General features: G+C 36.9%; 2 protein-coding genes across 2 annotated transcripts in view; one reads left to right on the top strand and one right to left on the bottom strand.

Moving 5' to 3' along the window:
• Window positions 1-610: 610 nt before the first annotated feature.
• Window positions 611-2,436, bottom strand: LOC132129782 (troponin C, slow skeletal and cardiac muscles-like). The gene is made up of 6 exons (XM_059541538.1): window positions 2,256-2,436; window positions 1,639-1,669; window positions 1,357-1,503; window positions 1,158-1,272; window positions 933-1,069; window positions 611-837 (listed from the first exon to the last, which is right to left on the bottom strand). Exons 1-6 carry the CDS (start codon window positions 2,277-2,279, stop codon window positions 806-808), a joined length of 486 nt encoding a protein of 161 aa, XP_059397521.1. The 5' UTR covers window positions 2,280-2,436; the 3' UTR covers window positions 611-805.
• Window positions 2,437-7,714: 5,278 nt separating this feature from the next.
• Window positions 7,715-23,518, top strand: part of LOC132129780 (extracellular matrix protein 2-like) — a 29,111-nt gene continuing 13,307 nt past the window's right edge. The window contains exons 1-7 of the mRNA XM_059541536.1: window positions 7,715-7,914; window positions 8,920-8,984; window positions 9,361-9,799; window positions 9,913-10,028; window positions 10,618-10,750; window positions 12,503-12,660; window positions 12,755-12,894. Coding sequence (XP_059397519.1) covers window positions 7,764-7,914; window positions 8,920-8,984; window positions 9,361-9,799; window positions 9,913-10,028; window positions 10,618-10,750; window positions 12,503-12,660; window positions 12,755-12,894 — 1,202 coding nt within the window. The 5' untranslated portion in view covers window positions 7,715-7,763. The remainder of the gene's footprint in view (window positions 7,915-8,919; window positions 8,985-9,360; window positions 9,800-9,912; window positions 10,029-10,617; window positions 10,751-12,502; window positions 12,661-12,754; window positions 12,895-23,518) is intronic.

Here is a 23,518-nt window from a genome sequence, read left to right as displayed (position 1 = left end):
GCCCAGTTTTGGAAAGTCAGTACATCAATGGTTTGGTTTTGGTGACTTGAAGTGCATCTCATGTTACTGAAACCCTCACTGTCATGGCTTGTGTAAACCTATAGATTTCACTCAATTTGATGTAATGTGTTAATAAATTTAACTGCCCATCCAATATGCCTAATTTATTTTTGGTATAGCTGTATTATGTATGAAAGTGTTAGCAGGTTCGTTTATCTTGCAAGAGAGCATTTGTTTGGACAAAAATCTGCATAGCACAGGATGAGTCATGGTTTTTTTTTTTTTTTTAAACCTTTATGAGACAAACACTGATCTATAATAGGGACAGGTTTTCATTGGTTTGGAAGGTAGAAAATGTTCATGATTTCTGGGCTGTCAACAAAGTCTTACACTTACAAATGTTTCTTCTTGACCGGCGAGTATGTTATTCAGATGGGGGCGTGTCTAATTCGACACGTGTGTGGGCTATGGCTAGTATCAATTACAAAGCTTTATATGTCACTGTATATTTTTCTCAAAATTTAAAGACACAATTCTAATAAATGTTTTCATTAGGGTGTTAAACGATATATATAAAAAAAAAGATATGTGCTAGGGAAAGAAAACAAAGTTGTAAATGTACACAAAATGTTTTTACTTGAACACAAATAACATTACTGTTTTGGGCAGCAGTATATGATACCATTTATTTCTCTAAGCAAATTACAGAAATGTATGAAATACAGATGAGTGTCCATGTGGTGCGGTCAGAGAGACAGATTGGGTCAGGGAATGAAACCAGGTCTAGATCCGTCAGGCGCCATTTTTACTCGACACCCTTCATGAACTCCAAGAACTCTGTTAAAAGTAATGCATATTTTAATTGTAGAAATGGGTTTGCCGTTTTGCTTAAAAATTCATACATGTCCCATGTTTTGAGTGTGAATTAATACCGTCGTAATCGATCTTGCCGTCGTTGTTCTTGTCTCCGTCCTTCATGAGTTCCTCGATGTCGTCCTCAGTGATGGCCTCACCTGTCGACTCCAGCATGTTCTTCAGCTCGTCTAAATCAATGTAACCATCTCCATTCCTTAAAGAGACAACGATAAAACATATCTAGTATAAGGGGTAATGTGAAATACACTACCATATGCTTTAAAAAGAAATCCAGTTCATACTTATCAAACATGCGGAAGACTTCAGCCAGCTCCTCTTCTGATTTTCCTTTGCTCTCCTCTTTCATGCAGCGCACCATCATCACCAAGAACTCATCAAAGTCCACAGTCCCACTTCCTACAACCCACAGTCCAATCACCAATGAAATCCCAATTCCTGCCATAAACTACACATGAATGATATAACTAAAACCCAACATACCATCCTCATCTACTTCATCTACCATTTCCTGCAGCTCTTCTTGAGTGGGGTTCTGGCCCAGCATCCTCATCACTTTACCCAACTCCTTAGTGCTGATACAGCCATCCTCAGCGTCCTGCACGAAGATGTCAAACGCAGCACGGAACTCTGCCAGGCACAGTCAGATAACAGCGCAAATGTATCACGTCAGTAACAGTTTACAACTAAGAGAGCTGACATTGTGGTACAGCAGAATACATACAGCTTTATATTCAAACTGACAGATTAAAAAAAGAAACTCACCATTTTTTTGTTCTTCTGTCAAGTTTTCTACCTGTTAGGCAGAAAAGAGAGCTCAAAGCTTTTCTCAAGTTGACTTTGAGCTAAAAATACAATATGTTGTTAGACTGTACAGCATGTCATTCGATAGAGACTGACCGAGGTCTTTTCTTTACAGGAATGACAGCTGTCACTCGTGTAATGTTCTTTGGACACCAGACACCCTCTGCCCCATTGTGAAATGCTCTAGCCTCACTGTCAGTGACCCTTCTATATTTCACCACCTATTACGGAATATGCTAAATCTAAACCTTACACTGGTTTTATTGCTAATTTTTTGACCTAATCCATTTTGATTGTGTGCCATGTGCCCTTAAAGGGCCGCAAACTTCTGCTGTCCTATATCCCATTTATTGATTTAACCTTGAGAGCTAACTTCCCCGACGGATTGATTTGTGAATGCTGAAATCTGTCATTTACAGAGGAAGGAAATGGTCAAGGACCAGTTAACATTTATTTATTTATCATTTAGCTGACACGTCAATACGATAGAACTTATGGGACTCTTATTACAGGGTCACTCTCCATTCAGGCAGCCTGAGTGGAATGAAATGCTTATAATTAGTGCATTAATAACTTACCGCTGCTTTATATACATCATCCATGGCTGTTCTGGGTTTGAGGTTTCCTTTTAGAAATTGTCTGTAGGCTCCTCACAGGTAATCCAGCACTGAAGTCCTGTTACCCAGCACTCCTCTCTTCACGGCAGACACAGGACGAAGAGTCTCAGGGCCACCTGCCTTGGCCTTTATGGCTGGAATGGATCGCCCCAGAAAAGACAGAGCCTTTTGTCACTCCCCTTTCCTATCTAAGAGAGCGAGGGATGGGTGAAAGAGGAAAGGGAGCAGAACAGAAAGGGGTCAGAGATGGTATGGGATATAAATAGAGGAGGAATGTCAGAGACAACAGGCAGGAGAACTGGAGTTATGACAATAAGTCCTTGGCACTGGTCTCTCTGGCAGCCTGAGCAACAACCCCATATCAAGTTCTAAACTTATCCACTGGTCACCTGCATTTGCCAGTCATTGTTGAGCAGCATCACAACTGCATTATTGTGGCAGGCACTGGTCCTGTGTGTGAAGGAAATTACTATAATCAAAGAGGCCAATAGCACCAAAATAACACCAAAAATCTTAACCGATGTTTGGGGTTGCTGAAGGTGTGGGAATGTGGGACCCAAAACATTAATAATTCCCTTCAAAGTCACAAAAGCACAGTGAAAATGTGGGACTGGATGACCGAATTTAAAAAGAACCACATTAGAAAAGTGGTTCTTTTTAAATTTAGTTGGAGAAAATATTTGAACAAAAAATGTTTTGATGTAAAAATAATAAGAAATATACTGTATTTCTTCATTCAAAGAGTTTTCTTTATTTTCTATGACTATGAAAATTGTAGAGTCACACTGAAGGCATCAAGGGCTATTTGACCAAGAAGGAGAGTGATGGGGTGCTGCGCCAGATGACCTGGCCTCCACAGTCACCGGACCTGAACCCAATCGAGATGGTTTAGGGGTGAGCTGGACCGCAGACAGAAGGCAAAAGGGCCAACAAGTGCTAAGCATCTCTCTGGGAACTCCTTCAAGACTGTTGGAAGACCATTTCAGGTGACTACCTCTTGAAGCTCATCAAGAGAATGCCAAGAGTGTGCAAAGCAGTAATCAAAGCAAAAGGTGGCTACTTTGAAGAACCTACAGTCGTGGCCAAAAGTTTTGAGAATTACATAAATATTAGTTTTCAAAAAGTTTGCCGCTAAACTGCTTTTAGATATTTGTTTCAGTTGTTTCTGTGATGTACTGAAATATAATTACAAGCACTTCATACGTTTCAAAGGCTTTTATCGACAATTACATGACATTTATGCAAAGAGTCAGTATTTGCAGTGTTGGCCCTTCTTTTTCAGGACCTCTGCAATTCGACTGGGCATGCTCTCAATCAACTTCTGGGCCAAATCCTGACTGATAGCAACCCATTCTTTCATAATCACTTCTTGGAGTTTGTCAGAATTTGTGGGTTTTTGTTTATCCACCCGCCTCTTGAGGATTGACCACTAGTTCTCAATGGGATTAAGATCTGGGGAGTTTCCAGGCCATGGACCCAAAATTTCAACATTCTGATCCCCGAGCCACTTAGTTATCACTTTTGCCTTATGGCACGGTGCTCCATCGTGCTGGAAAATGCATTGTTCTTCACCAAACTGTTGTTGGATTGTTGGAAGAAGTTGCTGTTGGAGGGTGTTTTGGTACCATTCTTTATTCATGGCTGTGTTTTTGGGCAGAATTGTGAGTGAGCCCACTCCCTTGGATGAGAAGCAACCCCACACATGAATGGTGTCAGGGTGCTTTACTGTTGGCATGACACAGGACTGATGGTAACGCTCACCTTTTCTTCTCCGGACAAGCCTTTTTCCAGATGCCCCAAACAATCGGAAAGGAGCTTCATCGGAGAATATGACTTTGCCCCAGTCCTCAGAAGTCTATTCACTATACTTTCTGCAGAAGATCAATCTGTCCTTGAGGTTTTTTTGGAGAGAAGAGGCTTCTTTGCTGCCCTTTTTGACACCAGGCCATCTTCTAAAAGTCTTCGCCTCACTGTGCTTGCAGATGCGCTCACACCTGCCTGCTGCCATTCCTGAGCAAGCTCTGCACTGGTGGCACTCCGATCCCGCAGCTGATTCCTCTTTAGGAGACGATCCTGGCGCTTGCTGGACTTTCTTGGATGCCCTAAAGCCTTCTTTACAAGAATTGAACCTCTTTCCTTGAAGTTCTTGATGATCCTATAAATTGTTGATTTAGGTGCAATCTTAGTAGCCACAATATCCTTGCCTGTGAAGCCATTTTTTTGCAACGCAATGATGGCTGCACACGTTTCTTTGCAGGTCACCATGGTTAACAATGGAAGAACAATGATTTCAAGCATCACCCTCCTTTTAACATGTCAAGTCTGCCATTCTAACCCAATCAGCCTGACATAATGATCTCCAGCCTTGTGCTCGTCAACATTCTCACCTGAGTTAACAAGACGATTACTGAAATGATCTCAGCAGGTCCTTTAATGACAGCAATGAAATGCAGTGGAAAGGTTTTTTTGGAATTAAGTTAATTTTCATGGCAGAGAAGGACTATGCAATTCATCTGATCACTCTTCATAACATTCTGGAGTATATGCAAATTGCTATTATAAAAACTTAAGCAGCAACTTTTCCAATTTCCAATATTTATGTAATTCTCAAAACTTTTGGCCACGACTGTACAATATGACATATTTGAAGTGAAGTGAAGTGACATTCAGCCAAGTATGGTGACCCATACTCAGAATTTGTGCTCTGCATTTAACCCATACGAAATGCACACACACAGAGCAGTGAACACACACACACACACTGTGAGCACACACCCAGAGCAGTGGGCAGCCATTTATGCTGCGGCACCCGGGGAGCAGTTGGGGGTTCGATGCCTTGCTCAAGGGCACCTAAGTCGTGGTATTGAAGGTGGAGAGAGAACTGTGCATGCACTCCCCCCACCCACAATTCCTGCCAGCCCGGGACTCGAACTCACAACCTTTCGATTGGGAGTCCGACTCTCTAACCATTAGGCCACGACTTCCCCCATTTTCAGTCGTTTCACACTTTTTTGTTATGTATATAAATCCATATATAATACCACATGTGTTAATTCATAGTTTTGATGCCTTCAGTGTGAATCGACATTTTTCATAGTCATGAAAATAAAGAAAACTCTTTGAATGAGAAGGTGTGTCCAAACTTTTGGTCTGTACTGTATGTATATATATCTATAAATGTTTCTAGAGCATTGAAGCTTAAGATGGTCTTTGGGTTATATCGTTTTAAACTAACTCTGATTTTTGATTCTAAAATTTAATTTGCAATGTTAATCATTGTTTTAAACTGAAAAAATGAACTAGAGTTTCACTAGAGTTCTCAGATGTTTTGATGATATTTATATCCATAACCTTTTTCATGTCCATCATAGATAATGTTTTAGATGCAATTCTGAATGAAAGATCAGGGGAAACATCTAATTATTCCAGATCTAAGACCAGTAATATATAAACAGCTGCTTCACTGTGGCACCTCCGCACCACAATTCCACCTTTATTCTATAATTAAGTCCAGCATAGCAATAGCATTCGAGTCACATCTTTTGCTTGAGCTGTTTGAAAACGTATTTTGTGAATTATTAGTCAGTCAGTCTGCATCAGTCCTGACTGCAAGCGATAAGTCAGATTCTGATTATTTGATGTTGGGGTTTTCCCCCCTCGTCATCTTTCTACAAATCAATCAGTATTTTGTCAAAATCAGACTGCATCAGTATCAAGGTTGCTGCCACAAGCAGCATGAAAGCTTCAAGCATAGACTAATGCCTCTGGTTCTGACATTATAATGATACACTATGCTATTTTTGATCCCTCTGGGCTAAATTAAGAACCACCTACTAGCCATGAACCTTCCCTTAAAAGACTATTAAACTAAGAGATTACAGAGCATACACACATACAATTCATAGACAAATAGTGGTTTAATTTCATAATAAGCATGAAAGCATAATGATTGGGGTTTATTTTGCCATTACAGTTTACAAACTTTTGCTGTGTTAGAGGAAGCTCCTTCCCTTGCTTTTACTCATTAATCTAGCTGACGGTCAAATGTATTTTTCTCTGCCCATGTTCTCAGCAGCTCTCTCCATGACCAGCAATGACGCAAGCACCTCATCTTGAGAACATGTAACAGCTGAAACACTGAGGTTCAGAGAGTGTGTGTGGGAAATATCTATGAGGCCAGAGTGGGGTTGGACACCGGACAGGTCAGCAGATCAGACTCACGCCAGTAACTCACTACAGACAGACATTTGTACAAGGAGCAGCAGTCTGGCAAAGTGGTTTTACCAGATAGCATAAAATTACAGATACTGTCTAACTCTTACCCACAGTTTGTTTGGACAGAAATACCGGGTCATCCATTTAAAAAGGATCTTGGTTGACAAGGGAGAATATTATATGATATCTGAAATATAATGCAATTGCACATCAGATTAAAACTTTTAAGAAACCTGAAAAAGAGATATAATGGTGTGCACATAAAAATATGCTTCCTATGTCAGCGTACACAGTTGTTGCCCATTTTGTATCCCATGTTGTCTAAGCAAATTTAAACAGAGTGGCAAGGCAATATCTCACTGTGCAGTGATACTTTATGGTGTAAATGTAATTGAAAACAATCTCTCCCTATACAAAGTGACCCTGAGAGCTTGTCTGTGAGACCCTCACTCAAGCGAAACTCTGGCCTCCCCCACAGATTTATCAAATCTCTGATTTCACACTAATGAGTGAAACTGAAAAGATAGTGTTTGCGGAACTTTTACACAAAAAGTATTTGGACACTGGTGCCAAACTTAAAATGTATGAATGTCATTGGTCTAGAAAACAATAATATCAAACCTAGTGGAATTTATTAAGGTTATCACAAGCATTGCAATCTAATTATCGAATGCAATGACATTCAGACATTTTAAATGTGACACTATATATAAATCATTCTATAATCTCCATAAACGAGAGGAGTGTAACTGTATGCTTTGAAAACACATAGCATTTGTCTGTATGCCTGTCTGCCTCCATCTGTTTGTTTTATGAGTTAGAGAACCATGTCTTTCTCTTTTGGCAAGATCTTTTTCTTTTTCTTACATACGTGCTAATAGCAGCATGTCAGGCAGGAACTTGTTGAGGACGAGGTATCAGACTGCTCGCTCACTGGCCTCTTGTTTGGATAACTCTCTCATTTGTCCATCTCAAGTGCTACAAGGTGTGAACATTGTCATTGTGGCATGACGTGACTGACACTGACCATCATTCCTCTGCCTCTCTCTCTTTCTGTCCCGAACTCTAGTGTTTGTTGGCACAAGCGTTGACTTTATAAGCAATGAAGGTCCTTGTACATGTCTAACTATCTCCTCCCTGTTTTCTCCACCCCCTCCCTGTTTTCTAACCGCTGACTATGAGGGAATTTAAGAGGGCAGCTTGAGGTGAGCCTGCAGGTACACGGGGAGCGTCCGAACAGATCAGATCACAATCATGCAGGCTCTTTTTGTGTTTTGCATGTTCTTTGGAGCTTTATCTGTGGAAGGAGAAGTCCTGAATGAACTGAGTTCACTCATCACACTTTCATCTGAGACAGATGTTTCATCATCACAGCATCAACCGGTGGATTCTTCATCCGCATCAAGTGAGTAGATCAGCAATTAAAGTAATGATAATTTTAGGAGCAGTGACAGAGGATGCAGTCCCAGAAATGGTCAGACAAGACCACTGTGAATAGTTCATGGTGTCTTTTATACTTTGTTCACGTTTATTGAAGCGTTTATTGAACTAGGATAAAGTACTTAATAAAGTTACAGAGCATCAAAGAATATTTTGTTAGAAATAAAGAGAGGTAAATTCAACTTCCTTGGTATTTTTTTTTTTTTGATAGTGTATCTACCACAAAATAGTTTAAATTGTTTAAAAGTTCTTTAAATATTTGGACATGTGTATGTCTCTGCATATTGCATTAGATAACAAAATATGAAAGCGGATGGTATTGGCAAACAAATGATGGCTTTTCTCTAACTTCTTCTTTTTTTATATATATATAACTTGGACTTAGAGGTCATTTTTAAAGTTACTGTAGTTCACCTCAAGTTGCACAATACAATACATTACTGTTTAAAAGTTTGGGGTCAGTAAAAATATTTTTGAAAATCATTTTGCTTAAAAATACAGCACTATTGTGAAATACTGTTACAACGTTCTATAACTGTTTTCTATTTGAATATATTTCATAATGTAATTTATTTCTGTGTTGGCAAAGCTGAATGTTTAGCAATCATTACACCAGTATTCAGAATATGCCGATTTGTTGCACAATAAACATTACTTATTATTATCAGTGTTGAAAACAGTTGTGCTGCTTAATTTTTTTTTTTGCAGAAACAGCTTTTTTATTTTTTTTTTATTTTTTTTTTTTAAACGTATTTTTTGTAACTTTGTAAAAGTCTTTACTGTCATTTTGATTCATTTTATACATTTTGCTGGATAAAAATAGTCATTTATTTAAGAAAAACGTACCCCAAACTTCTGATTGGTAGTGTATGTGTAGCTCCTTCTGTCAACAGCGCAGCTTTTGGTTCACACATGGTTCTGAATTCACTGATTTTGTTATTATTGTGTTGAATCTTGGCTGCATTGGCAGATGAGAAGAGAACCAGCGAAGCACAAAGAACAAGGCAAGTAAGCGACACTGCCACAGGTACACAGGTGAGTTTGTATTTCTGGAGTAAAACCAATCAGGATTCTTACATCAAACAGTTTGGTGAAATATATAGAAAACAGTAAAAATTGAATTCCTGACCATACTTGTGTACTATAGTAATGCCTGTTTGCTGCACAGGCTGTTACTGTTGTTACAGTGAAACAAGTATGTGTATTCTGGCAGTCCAAGATACAAAACCATACCATAAATGCTAATTATAAGTCTATTTTTGCTTCCTGTCTTAATGCTCAGCCTCTCATTTTCCACCTTCTTTATTCCTGCCTTTGCTATTTGTCCACTATATTTAGTTTGATTAGTTTGTCCAGCGTGTTTCTGGTCATTCCTGTGTCACTAATGTGTGCCTTCTGTGTGCCCCATCAGTCAGTTATGGGGCGAACCGAGGCTGTGTGGGTGGAGCTCAATGCTGTGTTGGAGAGATGGGGCGGAGCCACAGGGAAACTCAATGCAATCTTGAGGCAACTCAAAGAGGAGAAAAAACACCTCTTGGACCAAGGGAAAGAACAGAAAGCAAAGAGAAAAGAAGCGGATGAGGATGATGAAGAAGAAGATGATGATGATGATGAGGAGGAGGAGGAAGAAGATGATGATGATGAGGAAGTGAAAAAAGAGAAGGAGGAGGAGGGGGGAAAGGAAGAAGAGGCAGCCGAAGAGGAGAATGATGCATCTAACAGCACTTCGAGCCAAGAGTCGTTACCAGAAGGCTGCAAACTGGCAGGAAGTCGAATATCTTGCAAGCAGATTGGCTTGTCCCACCTGCCGGTCATCACAAACCAGGAAGTCACCATCCTTGAACTGCCTGGTAAGGTCTGGAACAAAAGTATATGAGTCACTGAGATGCTCTATAAATCAAGTTGGTTGTGTCTTGTTATAAGTACAGCCATTAAACATTTTAACCAATGTGCTCTCTTACAGGAAATAACTTAACAAGAATTACTCCCAGTGGTTTTTCTGAACTGCCAAAACTTGAAGAGCTTGACCTAAGTTTGAACAAGCTGGATGACTCCTCTTTCGGCCAAAGACTTTTCATGGTACTGGCATTTTTTCTCCCTTCAATTACACCATCTCTATTCTCCTGTAATCTTTAAAGTTAATATACTGTATATGTCTACATCAAATTGAAAAATAATTCCATCCTAGTCAGGATTTTCAAGAACATACAAATTAAAAGTTTCAAATTATAACAGCTAATTACAAGTTCAGCCAAGATACTTCCAGATTTCACAGCAGGAGACTTTTAGAAGAGAGCAAACACACCACTTCCAAAGTAAACTCAGCAGCATGAAAACAGGAACCGCGACTAGAAGAAAATGCCACTGTCTTCTTTGGACATCTATGAAATGTCGGTGAAATTAGCATAAGAGTAAATGCTTTTTATTAAGGGAAATGAGTGCACAATTTGTCAGGCAGCTCCGATAGTCCAGGGCAGCAGGGTTTGAAATATATGTCTTAACATTAAAATAACAAAACAAACAGTACAAACGTGCTTTTCATTTGGTGATTGGCACAGTGGAAACATTGCTGTGTTAAAATTCAGTCTCATAATTCACTAGGCCCAAAACAGACAGGATGTAACCACAAAGTACCCAGTAGACAAGCATTTTTCTGCTCTTTTAACAGAATGTGACAAAGCTGAAGAGTCTGAAACTTGACGGCAATGAACTTACAGCAATTCCACGCTTGCCATCTTCTTTGGAGGATCTAAAGATAAACAACAATAAAATAAACCAACTGGCTTTACACAGCTTCAAAGGTTTGTGCTGTTTTTGAGTTAATTCAGTTCAGTTGCTTATTAATTTAAAAAAGGTTTACAGATAAAGAATGGAGTAGTACTTTTGAAAACGATATTTTAAATAATTTACACTCAAAGGAGATATAATCTAGTATCATATCAGTAGCTGAATTAAAGCTCTTTTATTACGAGTCGCCTCGTGGGGGTCGACATGTTGAGATCACATGACCAGCCGAATATTACTTCCTTTATCTTAATAACATCCCTGCTGCTGGATTCTTTTGTTCATAAGATACAGTACATCTAAAGGCTGGAATACACTGCAGATTTTTGCCCTGACTTACAGTCTGGAAAAGTTGACGCTATAGATGTCAGATTTAAGATGACAGATTTCACAGAAAATCATGTAGTAATAGATGAGCAGACTCCATTTTTTTTTTTTATCTTCAGACTATGATTCCATACAGTCAGAGGAAATCAAACATGTTTTATATTTTGAGCCTATATAGTGACATGTAATATTTTCATTTGTCACTTGTCTTTCAAAGCAAACTTGAAACACTTGTAGGTGTTTAGTGTATTAAGAACAGTTTCTTATCTGTAACTATTTACAAAGTTGGTATACCATATAATGCCTATTGTTTTAAAATCTGTTAGTCATTTAGTGTATTCCAGCCTTAAATAAATCATTTGAACAATAATTATAATAATTATAACAATTCATTATAATAATAAACTTTTTTTCTCTGTTGAAAAAAAAAAAACTGCATATGCTGGTTAGGTATGTTTTGAAGCTGGGGTGCTGGTTTGAGCTGGTCCTTTGCTGGTTTAAGCTGGTCCTTTGCTGGTTTAAGCTGGTCCTTTGCTGGTTTAAGATGGTCCTTTGCTGTTTTAAGCTGGTCCTTGGCTGGTTTAAGATGGTCCTTTGCTGGTTTGAGCTGGTCCTTTGCTGGTTTGAGTTTGTCCTTTGCTGGTTTAAGCTGGTCCTTTGCTTGTTTGAGTTTGTCCTTTGCTGGTTTGAGCTGGTCCTTTGCTGGTTTAAGCTGGTCCTTTGCTGGTTTGAGCTGGTCCTTTGCTGGTTTGAGCTGGTCCTTTGCTGGTTTGAGCTGGTCCTTTGCTGGTTTAAGCTGGTCCTTTGCTGGTTTGAGCTGGTCCTTTGCTGGTTTGAGCTGGTCCTTTGCTGGTTTAAGCTGGTCCTTTGCTGGTTTGAGCTGGTCCTTTGCTGGTTTGAGCTGGTCCTTTGCTGGTTTAAGCTTGTCCTTTGCTTGTTTGAGTTGGTCCTTTGCTGGTTTAAGCTGGTCCTTTGCTGGTTTGAGCTGGTCCTTTGCTGGTTTAAGATGGTCATTTGCTGGTTTGAGCTGGTCCTTTGCTGATTTAAGATGGTCATTTGCTGGTTTGAGCTGGTCCTTTGCTGGTTTAAGCTCGTCCTTTGCTGGTTTGAGCTGGTCCTTTGCTGGTTTAAAATGGTCCTTTGCTGGTTTAAGCTGGTCCTTTGCTGGTTTAAGATGGTCGGACCACTTTAGGACCAGCACATTACCAGCTAAGGACCAGCATAAACCAACAAAGGACCAGCCTAAACAAGCTCAAACCAGCATCCCAGCCTCATAACATACCTATCCAGCATATGCTGTTTTTTTTTCAACAGGGTGGGTTTGTTTGTTTTGTTACATCCACACCACTAGGTGTCAGAATAAGTCTAGGATATATCAAAATAAAAAGAAATTACTGATACACCTTTAACTTAAATAACTAATAGAATTTTGTTTTCTGCAGGCCTGTCTAACTTAAAAGTCTTAGAACTGGCTGGAAACATTCTCTATAGGGGCAGCATTGAACCCTTTGCTTTCAAACCTCTGAAGGCACTCAAGTTTTTACGACTGGATAAAAACAGATTCAGTGCTATCCCAGCAGACTTGCCCCCATCTATAGAGGTCAGTTCTGCAACCTAGCCAATGTTTCAGTCACTTGCTTCTCTTTATAGCTTTTTATGGTTTCTACATTTTAATCATCTTGGTGTATTTGCAGGTCCTGAGGTTGCAGGACAATCAAATAGTGGAAGTGCAGGACAGGCTTTTGGATAAGTGTGTCCACCTGAAGGTGTTAGATCTCAGTCACAACCTCCTAAAAGAGAACAGCTTCTACCCTGAGGCCTGGATCAACCTGCCGTGAGTCTCACATGCTCTTCTTTGGCATTATTAATGCACTTTTTTAGATATGTTTATTGCTTCTGGATTGATAATCTGCTTCAACAGTTTTTATTTTGTTATAATTTGTACAAAATATATATTTATAAGACAATATTTTATATTTAATATAGATTATCAAATTAAACAAATCATTATTTTTTATATAAAAACACATTTCTATATATACCGTAGGGTCCAAAAATATTTAGTGCATGTTTTGTCATAAATAGTAAAAAACAAAAAAACAAAACAAAACAAAAAAATCTATATATTCATATTTCTATATGAAATACTTCTTACAATATATTGTAATATATTTTTACATTAGTATGAATATGTAAGTTATAGATTTATGTACTGTACACACAAGTGCCTTTGTACATTTACCTAATTAGCCACTAGATGGTGCACAAAAGACATGATGAGAACAGTCTCTATTGCTAAATGTGTTGAACACTGTTCTATAAACCTGTGTGTTCCTCATCATCAGAATCAGTTGAAACTTATAATAAAAAAAAAATAGAATAAGAAGAATAAGTTACCAATCATGAAATCAGTATTAACTGATCAGTATTATTCAAAAATTCATGTTGAGATTGTTTAAAATATACAATTTTGAATATGGAAATATTAAATGATTTGAATAACTAAAATTAATCTTTAAAAAAATAAAAAATAAAACTGTCAGTAAGTGGTGGCAAGTCGGACAGAAAGCACATCGTGTTGAGTTTTGTAAGGTTTTCGTGTTATTTAGGGTGTTTTACGATCCAAACTGACGGAGCTGAAGCTCTTTCCCCTGTTTTCGGGATAGAAGGTGTGGATCGGGATCCGCCGATCAGAGAAGTGCAGCAGACTACACTACAAGATAAAGCTTCAGTTGCTGTTGTTTGTAATAGCAAATGAAAACATAGGCTACTTGTGAGGTTTTTCTTAAATAGTTATAGAATAAAATTAGTAGGCTAAAAATCCGCATATTTCATATCATTGTAGATCATATAGGCCTACAGTAAAATTCAAATGTCATTGAATAAATTAATTTCTGTTTGGTCAATAAAAAATTATATATATATATATATATATATATATAAAGCTTGCAAGCATAATCTCATTTTTTACCCACAAACAAAAATACGAAAAATGCAGCTAAATTTTCGTTTTCCGTTTCTTAAACAAAACGAAAAAACGAAAATCAAACCGTTTCTCATTTATCTTTATTTATTTTTAAATAGAAAATCAAATGACCAAAATATACACGGACCGACCGATTTTCGTTTTTTCGTTTTGTTTAAGAAACGGAAAACGAAAATTTAGCTGCATTTTTCGTATTTTTGTTTGTGGGTAAAAAATGAGATTATGCTTTAATATTTGTTTTCACCAAGAGAGAAGCGGCAGACAGCAGAGCATATTAATCCCGCGGATTCTACACTAGTGGTGCTTGCAAGCTTTATATATATATAGGCTATATATATATATATATATATAAAAAATTTTTGACCAAACAGAAATTAATTTATTCAATGACATTTGAATTTTACTGTAGGCCTATATGATCTACAATGACATGAAATATGCGGATTTTTAGCCTACTAATTTTATTCTATACCTATTTAAGAAAAACCTCACAAGTAGCCTATGTTTTCATTTGCTATTACAAACAACAGCAACTGAAGCTTTATCTTGTAGTATAGTCTGCTGCACTTCTCTGATCGGCGGATCCTGATCCACACCTTCCATCCCGAAAACAGGGGAAAGAGCTTCAGCTCCGTCAGTTTGGATCGTAAAACACCCTAAATAACACGAAAACCTTACAAAACTCAACACGATGTGCTTTCTGCCATCTCGGTCTACATTAACTTCTTTCTGAAACGTCAGAAATGAACCAGGCTCATGCATCAGACGAACCATGTCTAGCTGGACATGTCTACTTTTTAAAATAATCCATTTAAATAGAAAAATAATAATAATAATTTTATATTTAGGCCTATGTAATTCAAATGAAACCAAGGAGAGGTGCAGTGTTTCCCGTCTGAACTCATTATCTGTAATGATGTCACACCATCACTATATTCATACTGTCATCTACAGAATTCGTGAATTCAGTTCATAATTCTAAGTAGCCTATAGCCTATAATTAAAACATTTAAAGTAGACTAATTATGGGGAAAACTTATTTTAATATAAATTTTATTATAAATGTGGGGTTGGGTTTTTCCTATTTTATTTTTTTTATGAATGGCCTAGAATAAAATAAATAAAAATTAAAATAATTAAAATAATAAAGTTGTCAAGTCTGCTTTGTCAATAACATGCAGCAGCTGGAAAATTATAATATTATTTTTTATTTTATTATTAATTTAATTAATTAATTAATTATTATTATTATTATTATTATTTTATCTTGCAAGCACCACTAGCAAAGAATCTTTGATGTTCCGTGTATCTTTTGGTCAATTGATTTTCTATTTAAAAATAAATAAAGATAAATGAGAAACGGTTTGATTTTCGTTTTTTCGTTTTGTTTAAGAAACGCAAAACGAAAATGTAGCTGGATTTTTCGTATTTTTGTTTGCGGGTAAAAAATGAGATTATGCTTTAATATTTGTTTGAATGTGTGGGCGGCGCTGAAACGCCCCTTTCATCCCTTCTGTACTGCACCGACAAGCGGCAACCGCAAGCTCAGGGGTGCGTTCTCCGATAACGTTGTCTCTTAGCGCGCTACGAATACTCAAAAGGTACACCTTAACTACAGGTATACCTTTGCTACGTGTGATCTCCGAACTATACCTTAGGATGTAGCTTAAGGTAAACCTTCTTAAGTTCGACCTTAGCAGTTGCTGTCCATGGTGGAGGCGCTGAATAAGTTGATATCGACGCCTCGATGATCGATTGTGCGCTCTTTCCTTCACAGCGGTATAGGTAAAGTATTGAGAAAACAATGTTCTTTATAAAGAAGCGTTTTAGAAATAGTACAAACTGCATTTATCGGGGCTTATTGAAATACGTACATGCAGAAATAAATATGAGTATGTGTTTATAATTTAGCAAGTGTACAATCCCAAACCCTCACGGCCATAAGTGTGTTAATGTTCTCCACAACGTATGCTGATTATCCACCAGCCGTATCACATTATTGGCGTAAATCGCTCATTTGTGTAATTGGATGATTTCCTCAATAAAAGCGCAAACATGAGAGACATACCGACATTCACTATGTCGGGGAAAAAAGTCCGCAAAAAGAGATCGCCCAGCCACACTGAGGTCTTACTCAGCCCATATCCATCCCCAACAACCTCCAGAAAACTCCCCACAGCATAAAAACGAAGAGCCGCCAGCAGCTGAATTTCGGGGCTGAGGGGGTAGCTCCGTCGAGTTTGTCTTGACAAATCTGGGCCAACAAGATGCAAGAGCTGCAGAATTTGCTCCCGTGGCAGGCAAATTTTTTTTACAATGGTCTCTTCTGACATGGTAGTCAGTGGACTAAAATGTTCTCTTATAAAGTAGTTGACATACACTAACTGGCTCCGCGGACGCCGCCGTCTTTGATTTAAAACAAGTACTCGCTGTCTCGCTGCCATAGCTATAAAGTTTGTGTAAACTCATCTTTCTTTATATAGACTCCTAAGCCTTTTCTGTCAAATGGTTCGCCAGCTGATGTGCCTTAGGATAGTAATTAAAAAAGCTAACAACCATTAGTGTATGGAAACTTTATTAATGAAAACACTTCCATACACTGGGTGTAGGCTATAACAACTTAAGTATTTTATGTGTATAATTTTAAAGTAAAGTAAAAATGTAATTTTAATTCTAAATCAGATTTTATATTAAAAGTTCATATAAAATTTTCTATGTGTAATTAAACTGCGATGTAAAAAATCTTTTTGCGTAGTGCTGGCCACTAGCGGTATGAACCGTAAGCAGCGATAAGGTATAGCTAAGAGCGCTCCAGACCAACCTTACGAACGCATGACTTACAGAAGGTATACTTAACTAAGAAGGTTTCGGAAACCACGTATTAACGATAAGGTACTTCTTAAGGTACAACTTAAGAACGACGTAGCGTTAAGGTAGTTTCGGAGAACGCACCCCAGTTCATTTTCACCAGGAGAGAAGCGGCAGACAGCAGAGCATATTAATCCCGCGGATTCTTTGCTAGTGGTGCTTGCAAGATAAAATAATAATAATAATAATAATAATTAATTAATTAATTAAATTAATAATAAAATAAAAAATAATATTATAATTTTCCAGCTGCTGCATGTTATTGACAAAGCAGACTTGACAACTTTATTATTTTAATTATTTTAATTTTTATTTATTTTATTCTAGGCCATTCATAAAAAAAATAAAATGGGAAAAACCCAACCCCACATTTATAATAAAATTTATATTAAAATAAGTTAAGTTTTCCCCATAATTAGTCTACTTTAAATGTTTTAATTATAGGCTATAGGCTGTATACTTAGAATTATGAACTGAATTCACGAATTCTGTAGATGACAGTAGGCCTATGAATATAGTGATGGTGTGACATCATTACAGATAATGAGTTCAGACGGGAAACACTGCACCTCTCCTTGGTTTCATTTGAATTACATAGGCCTAAATATAAAATTATTATTATTATTTTTCTATTTAAATGGATTAATTTAAAACTAGACATGTCCAGCTAGACATGGTTCGTCTGATGCATGAGCCTGGTTCATTTCTGACGTTTCAGAAAGAAGTTAATGTAGACCGAGATGGCAGAAAGCACATCGTGTTGAGTTTTGTAAGTTTTTCGTGTTATTTAGGGTGTTTTACGATCCAAACTGACGGAGCTGAAGCTCTTTCCCCTGTTTTCGGGATGGAAGGTGTCGATCGGGATCCGCCGATCAGAGAAGTGCAGCAGACTACACTACAAGATAAAGCTTCAGTTGCTGTTGTTTGTAATAGCAAATGAAAACATAGGCTACTTGTGAGGTTTTTCTTAAATAGGTATAGAATAAAATTAGTAGGCTAAAAATCCGCATATTTCATGTCATTGCAGATCATATAGGCCTACAGTAAAATTCAAATGTCATTGAATAAATTAATTTCAGTTTGGTCAAAAAAAAATTATATATATATATATATATATATATATATATATATATATATATATATATATATATATATATATATATATATATATATATAAAGCTTGCAAGCACCACTAGTATAGAATCCGCGGGATTAATATGCTCTGCTGTCATTTGATTTTCTATTTAAAAATAAATAAAGATAAATGAGAAAAGGTTTGATTTTCGTTTTTTCGTTTTGTTTATTATTGTTTATTTATTATTAATTTAATTAATTAATTAATTAATTAATTAATTATTATTATTATTTTATCTTGCAAGCACCACTAGCAAAGAATCCGCGGGATTAATATTTCTCATTTTGTCGTTTGGGGTTTAAAAAACGGTTTATGGCTTCAATATTTCATTCGCACTTGTGGGCGGCGCTGAAACGCTCCTTTCATCTGATTGGTCGAATCGCTCCGCCCTCAACTCGGTCTTTCATTCTTTCAGAATAAGAGTCTTATAAGAGTAATGTCTGAAATCACCGCTCACGGTTAATTAACATAATATTTGAACCAGATGTTGCTGCGCACATTATTCGTGCTGCTGTGACTTGCAAGTCACCCCTTTAAATTATTTGTAGTTTATAGTATTGTATGAATATTCTCCCACTGTAAATACAGTGCAAATAATTCTGTCTCCTTGGATAAAAGTGAAGTGGAAATAAAAATCAATAATAGACTGAACAGTTCCATGATAATATGTCCGTAACATTTACCACTCTCTCTATCTTTTAAGTCAAAAGGCACTAGGTAGGTGTGTGTGACATTAATAATTAATTGGGAATATTAATATAGTTAAATTTATTAAATTTAGTAATATTAGTTTTATTACATACTAAATTGAATGATGTTTTTTTTTCAGTCTGCTTTGTTGGCCTTGAGAAAGCCAACATATATTTGAACATTATTATAATTTATTATGAGAGTAATTGACACCGACTAAAATTTGAATGTTTCACCAAATTCAGCTCAGATCTTCAGACTCGTTGCTGTAGCTGGTCAGACTTTTTCCTTCTCAAGAAATCCTAGTGACTTTCATTATCTGAGCAATGAAGGTCTTACACTTAATGTCCACTAGAGGGGGAAACAGGATTTCTATTTATGGAAGTTTAAATGACAGATAAATACATTAATTTCATGTGTACTACCATGAATATGCCATATCTGTGTACAAGAATAAACTTCAGACTTCAAGCTGTACTTAAAACTTCCCATTCTGGCTTTTCAACCTACCTCCAAATTTATTTTAAGATTTATTTTTTATTCACACTGGTTTATGCATTTAATGTTTGTCCATCTGGAACTTTTATTTTTCATGAGCTGTACATTTTAAGATGTACTCGGTGTTGATAAATCACGTGCACTGAATGTAAAGTGCTAATGTCACGACTCTCAGTCCTGCTCCTGGATAGCCAGTGTCCTGCAAAGTTTAGCTACCCCAAATAAACACACCTAAACTAAGCAAGGTCTTCAGGATCAGTAGTGTAGAAATTTAGGCTGATTTGGCTGTTGCTACTGGAATGGTGGGTCCATAAAAACTCATTCAGTCATCAAGTACTTTTCTCAGTTTATTTGTGGTGACATACAGGAGTAGACATTTCACAGAGGGCAGTGATGGTAATTGTTGGTTTCTAAAACCCATAAACAAAACCATTAATAAATACAAACACAATAGCAAACCTTAAATCATACATCTGAAATCAGCTTTAACAATCAAATGAATATAACATTAAAGAGCTACTAAACATAACTAGAATTCAATATCTCATATCAAACACAATCATTTAAACTAGAACAAATCAAGAAGGAAACTTATACATAGTCAACACCGCAACAATTCCACACAAGCCATGTCTGAACAACAGCTTTTGGTTCAAACAAAAGGAGACTGAAACATAATTAGTAAGGGGCCACAGGTGCTCTTTATCAAGACTCAGTCAGCCAATCGGATCACAGCAGGATTTTCTACAAGTAGCAATGTCCAAGCAAGTGTGTTGAAACTGAACTCTGCAGAAGATGGTTCTCCAGGTTCAGGACTGGGTTTTAAATCTATAAATGAATTTGTACAGTTGGGTGTCTGCATGCAGAGGTGTACTTCAGTAAGTACAATGTAAACTGTAATCTATAAAGACAAAATCTTCAGATCAGCATTTAGGCCACTGCCTTGAGGTCTCCATCCATTGGTCAAAACAGACCTCGCACCCCACCACACTCCTGCTAACTGTCAACATTAACTGGGGCTGGTGCCAAATAAAAATTATTATGTATTCCTTGTGCATTGTTCTTGTGCAGCAGGTGCATAAACACACTTCTTTTTTTATTGTTTACTCCATGTAGTTCTTCATGAGATGAATATTTGGATTTTTTCAGATACATCAAGGTAAGTGCACAAAGGTCTCTCTCACACTCTTTCTCTCTCTCTCTGTCTCTCTCTCTCACACACACACACACACACACACACACACACACACACACACACACACTCTCACACTCTCACACTTGCTGTTAAACTCCATATAACTCCATATACAAGCTAAAAACTAAGCCTTTTTTGCACAGGCCTATCTAAAGGGTTAATGGTCCCACCTTGTGATCAACTTTAAAACATAACAAATGTTACCTCTTCCCAACCGGGAAAACCACCAACAATCAAGAGTGCATGATTTTATGGTGTCATGGCTTTGCAATCAAATCATGTCGTTATAATGGAAATCAATGGGGCAAAAACAGCCACCAACAATAAATGAGGGAGAAAAAATTAAAATCTAATGCTGCACAAAAACTAACAATACATCAAAGCCAATCTTGTTACTAATCTTTGACATGCCCAAAACTGTCATAAAAGGTAAAAAAATATCCAGTCCACAATCACTTTTTATATTGAAAAATATGTAATTTTGTATGTTTTTTCTTCCCAAATCAGTGACATCATTTATGACCTTGGTAATTAAAACATTAAAATCTTGGATTTGTTTTTAAACATTTGGTAGTTTTGATCAGGACTGAGGTTGATTAATAGATTTATGCAAAAAAAAAAAATCATTATCTGATACATTTTTACAGCAGTTTAATTTAGTGGGTGTTTTCATCCCGAACATAACGAAAGGGTAGTGAATTTGCCCACAGTGTACTGTTGAGTTTTTGAAAAATTTCAAGCATTTTCCCAAAATATGTGTCAAAATAAGATTTGTCACCAAAAATCATTCCATTAGCTGAAACACAGAGAAAGTTGTGGCCAAAATAAGACTCAACTTTACCCCCTAGTGGACGAAAACCACCCCAACAACGCATAAGGGGTATTATGTAACAGCAGGTCATTTGTGCAAGTACATTTGACTTGCAGTCTTCCAAAACGTAATCATTTTTATTTGGCACCAGCTGCAGTAGTTAATGTTGTTTTATATTATACAGCTATCATTTCGCTAAGGTATACCCCCCTCCCCATCTATCCTTGAATAGCCTGTGTTACACAGATATGGCATATTCATGGTAGTACACATGAAATTAATGTATTTATCTGTCATTTAAACTTACATAAATAGAAATCCTGTCTCCCCCTCTAGTGGACATTAAGTGTAAGACCTTCATTGCTCAGATAATGAAAGTCACTAGGATTTTTTGAGAAGGAAAAAGTCTGACCAGTTACAGCAACGAGTCAGACGAGTCTGAAGATCTGAGCTGAATTTGGTGAAACATTCAAATTTTAGTCGGTGTCAATTACTCTCATAATAAATCATAATAATGTTCAAATATATGTTGGCTTTCTCAAGGCAAACAAAGAAGACTAAGAGAAAAACGTCATAAAATCTTTGTAAATGTTACAGACATATTATCATGGAACTGTTCAGTCTATTATTGATTTTTATTTCCACTTCACTTTTATCCAAGGAGACAGAACTATTTGCACTGTATTTATCAGTGTGACAAAATTCATACAATACTATAACCTACAAATAATTTAAAGGGGTGACTTGCAAGTCACAGCAGCACGAATTATGTGCGCAGCAACATCTGATTCAAATATTATGTTAATTAACAATGAGCGGTGGTTTCAGACATTACTCTTATAAGACTCTTATTCTGAAAGAATGAAAGACCGAGTTAAGGGCGGAGCGATTCGACCAATCAGATGAAAGGAGCGTTTCAGCGCCGCCCACAAGTGCGAATGAAATATTGAAGCCATAAACCATTTTTTAAACCCCAAACGACAAAATGAGAAATCGAGCCAAAGACTCGTTTTCCGTTTGTTAAACTTAATGGAATAACGAATAAACGAGCCATTTTTCAATTTCTCGTTATTGAATTCATGTTCTCTCACTTGAATCCTCTTGAGTCTTTTCGTTTTCTGTTTTTTAATTGAAAACGGATTTAGAATGGACGGAAGATACCCTGATTGGCTCAGCTGTGACTTTGTTTGAAACTATTTTCATTGATGAAATAGAGCAAAATCAGGTGATAGTGTTATAGTCAGAGAATAATAATAATAATCATTAAAAGCAGGCACTTACCTCAGTCCATCGCGATCTCACAAAGTTCCATTATAATCAACGAAGCTCCCTACACTGAACAATAAATCTCTTGTTTAGACCGTCTATACTTTGTTAAAATGAGAGGATTTGTGAACTTGCAGAACTCACCACTGAACAAAATGCCAGTGTTTTGAGCAGTGAGTGAATTCTGATTAACATTGAGTTCAATGAATCAACAGAAATTGCATAAACACCTAAGTAGAAACCTTTGACACCCCCTGAGCACATAAAAAAATACAATCGCACTGGTGCTCCTAAATATTTTTTCATTGTCGCAAGAGCCCTGATACCATTCCCAGCTGTTTGGAAATCCAAGCTTAATTTCATGAGTATTAAAGACTTCGTCTAGGGTCATATATGGAGGATTTTGGGGACTATTTTGTAATTAGTTCACTCATGGATAAGAGTTTGCACTTGTATTGCGGTGAATGCAGATGTTTGGCTGATCATCCAAATGGAGCGCACTGGTTATTGTTTGGCTGTGTGATGGTGAATGTGTGGGGTATGAATCATACAGGAGTGGTCGTGGTGCTCAAGCATTCCTACAGAGAGACATTTGTGGATTTAATTTTTAGAGTTGCCAAACTGCAGATATGTGGTTAACACATAAAACATCCATACTTCAACTAAAAGCTAAAAAAAAAAAAAAAAAAAAAAAACAGATGCAGTAATCAGAAAACAACAGTAATCAGTACTTTATACCTAAAAGAGTCACCTAAAGTTTATCCAAAAATGAACATCCAGTCATTTACTCACACTCCTGTTGTTTCAAACCTTTTTAAATAAGATATTTTAAATCGCTGGCAGTGATTCACCATGCAATTACAATGAATGTGAAATGGAGCTTTCAAGTTTCTAAAAGGACAAAAGCACCGCAACATTAACATAAAAGTAGCCTACATGATTTTTATTTAAGTCTTCTGATGTTATACAAAAGTTTTATGTGAGAAACAGACCAAAGTAAATTAAAATG

This window comes from Carassius carassius, chromosome 46 (assembly GCF_963082965.1).
Source record: "Carassius carassius chromosome 46, fCarCar2.1, whole genome shotgun sequence".
NCBI lineage: Eukaryota > Metazoa > Chordata > Actinopteri > Cypriniformes > Cyprinidae > Carassius > Carassius carassius.
Note: the sequence above shows the minus strand (reverse complement) of the source record. Positions and strands in the feature narration are given on the sequence as shown.

Coding starts and splice junctions, on each gene's coding strand:
- LOC132129782 (XM_059541538.1), bottom strand. CDS start 2,279: ATGGATGATGTATATAAAGCAGCG. Junction 1,670..2,255: donor ATGATGTATATAAAGCAGCG/GTAAGTTATTAA, acceptor TCTGCCTAACAG/GTAGAAAACTTGACAGAAGA. Junction 1,273..1,356: donor AGATGAAGTAGATGAGGATG/GTATGTTGGGTT, acceptor TGTGGGTTGTAG/GAAGTGGGACTGTGGACTTT.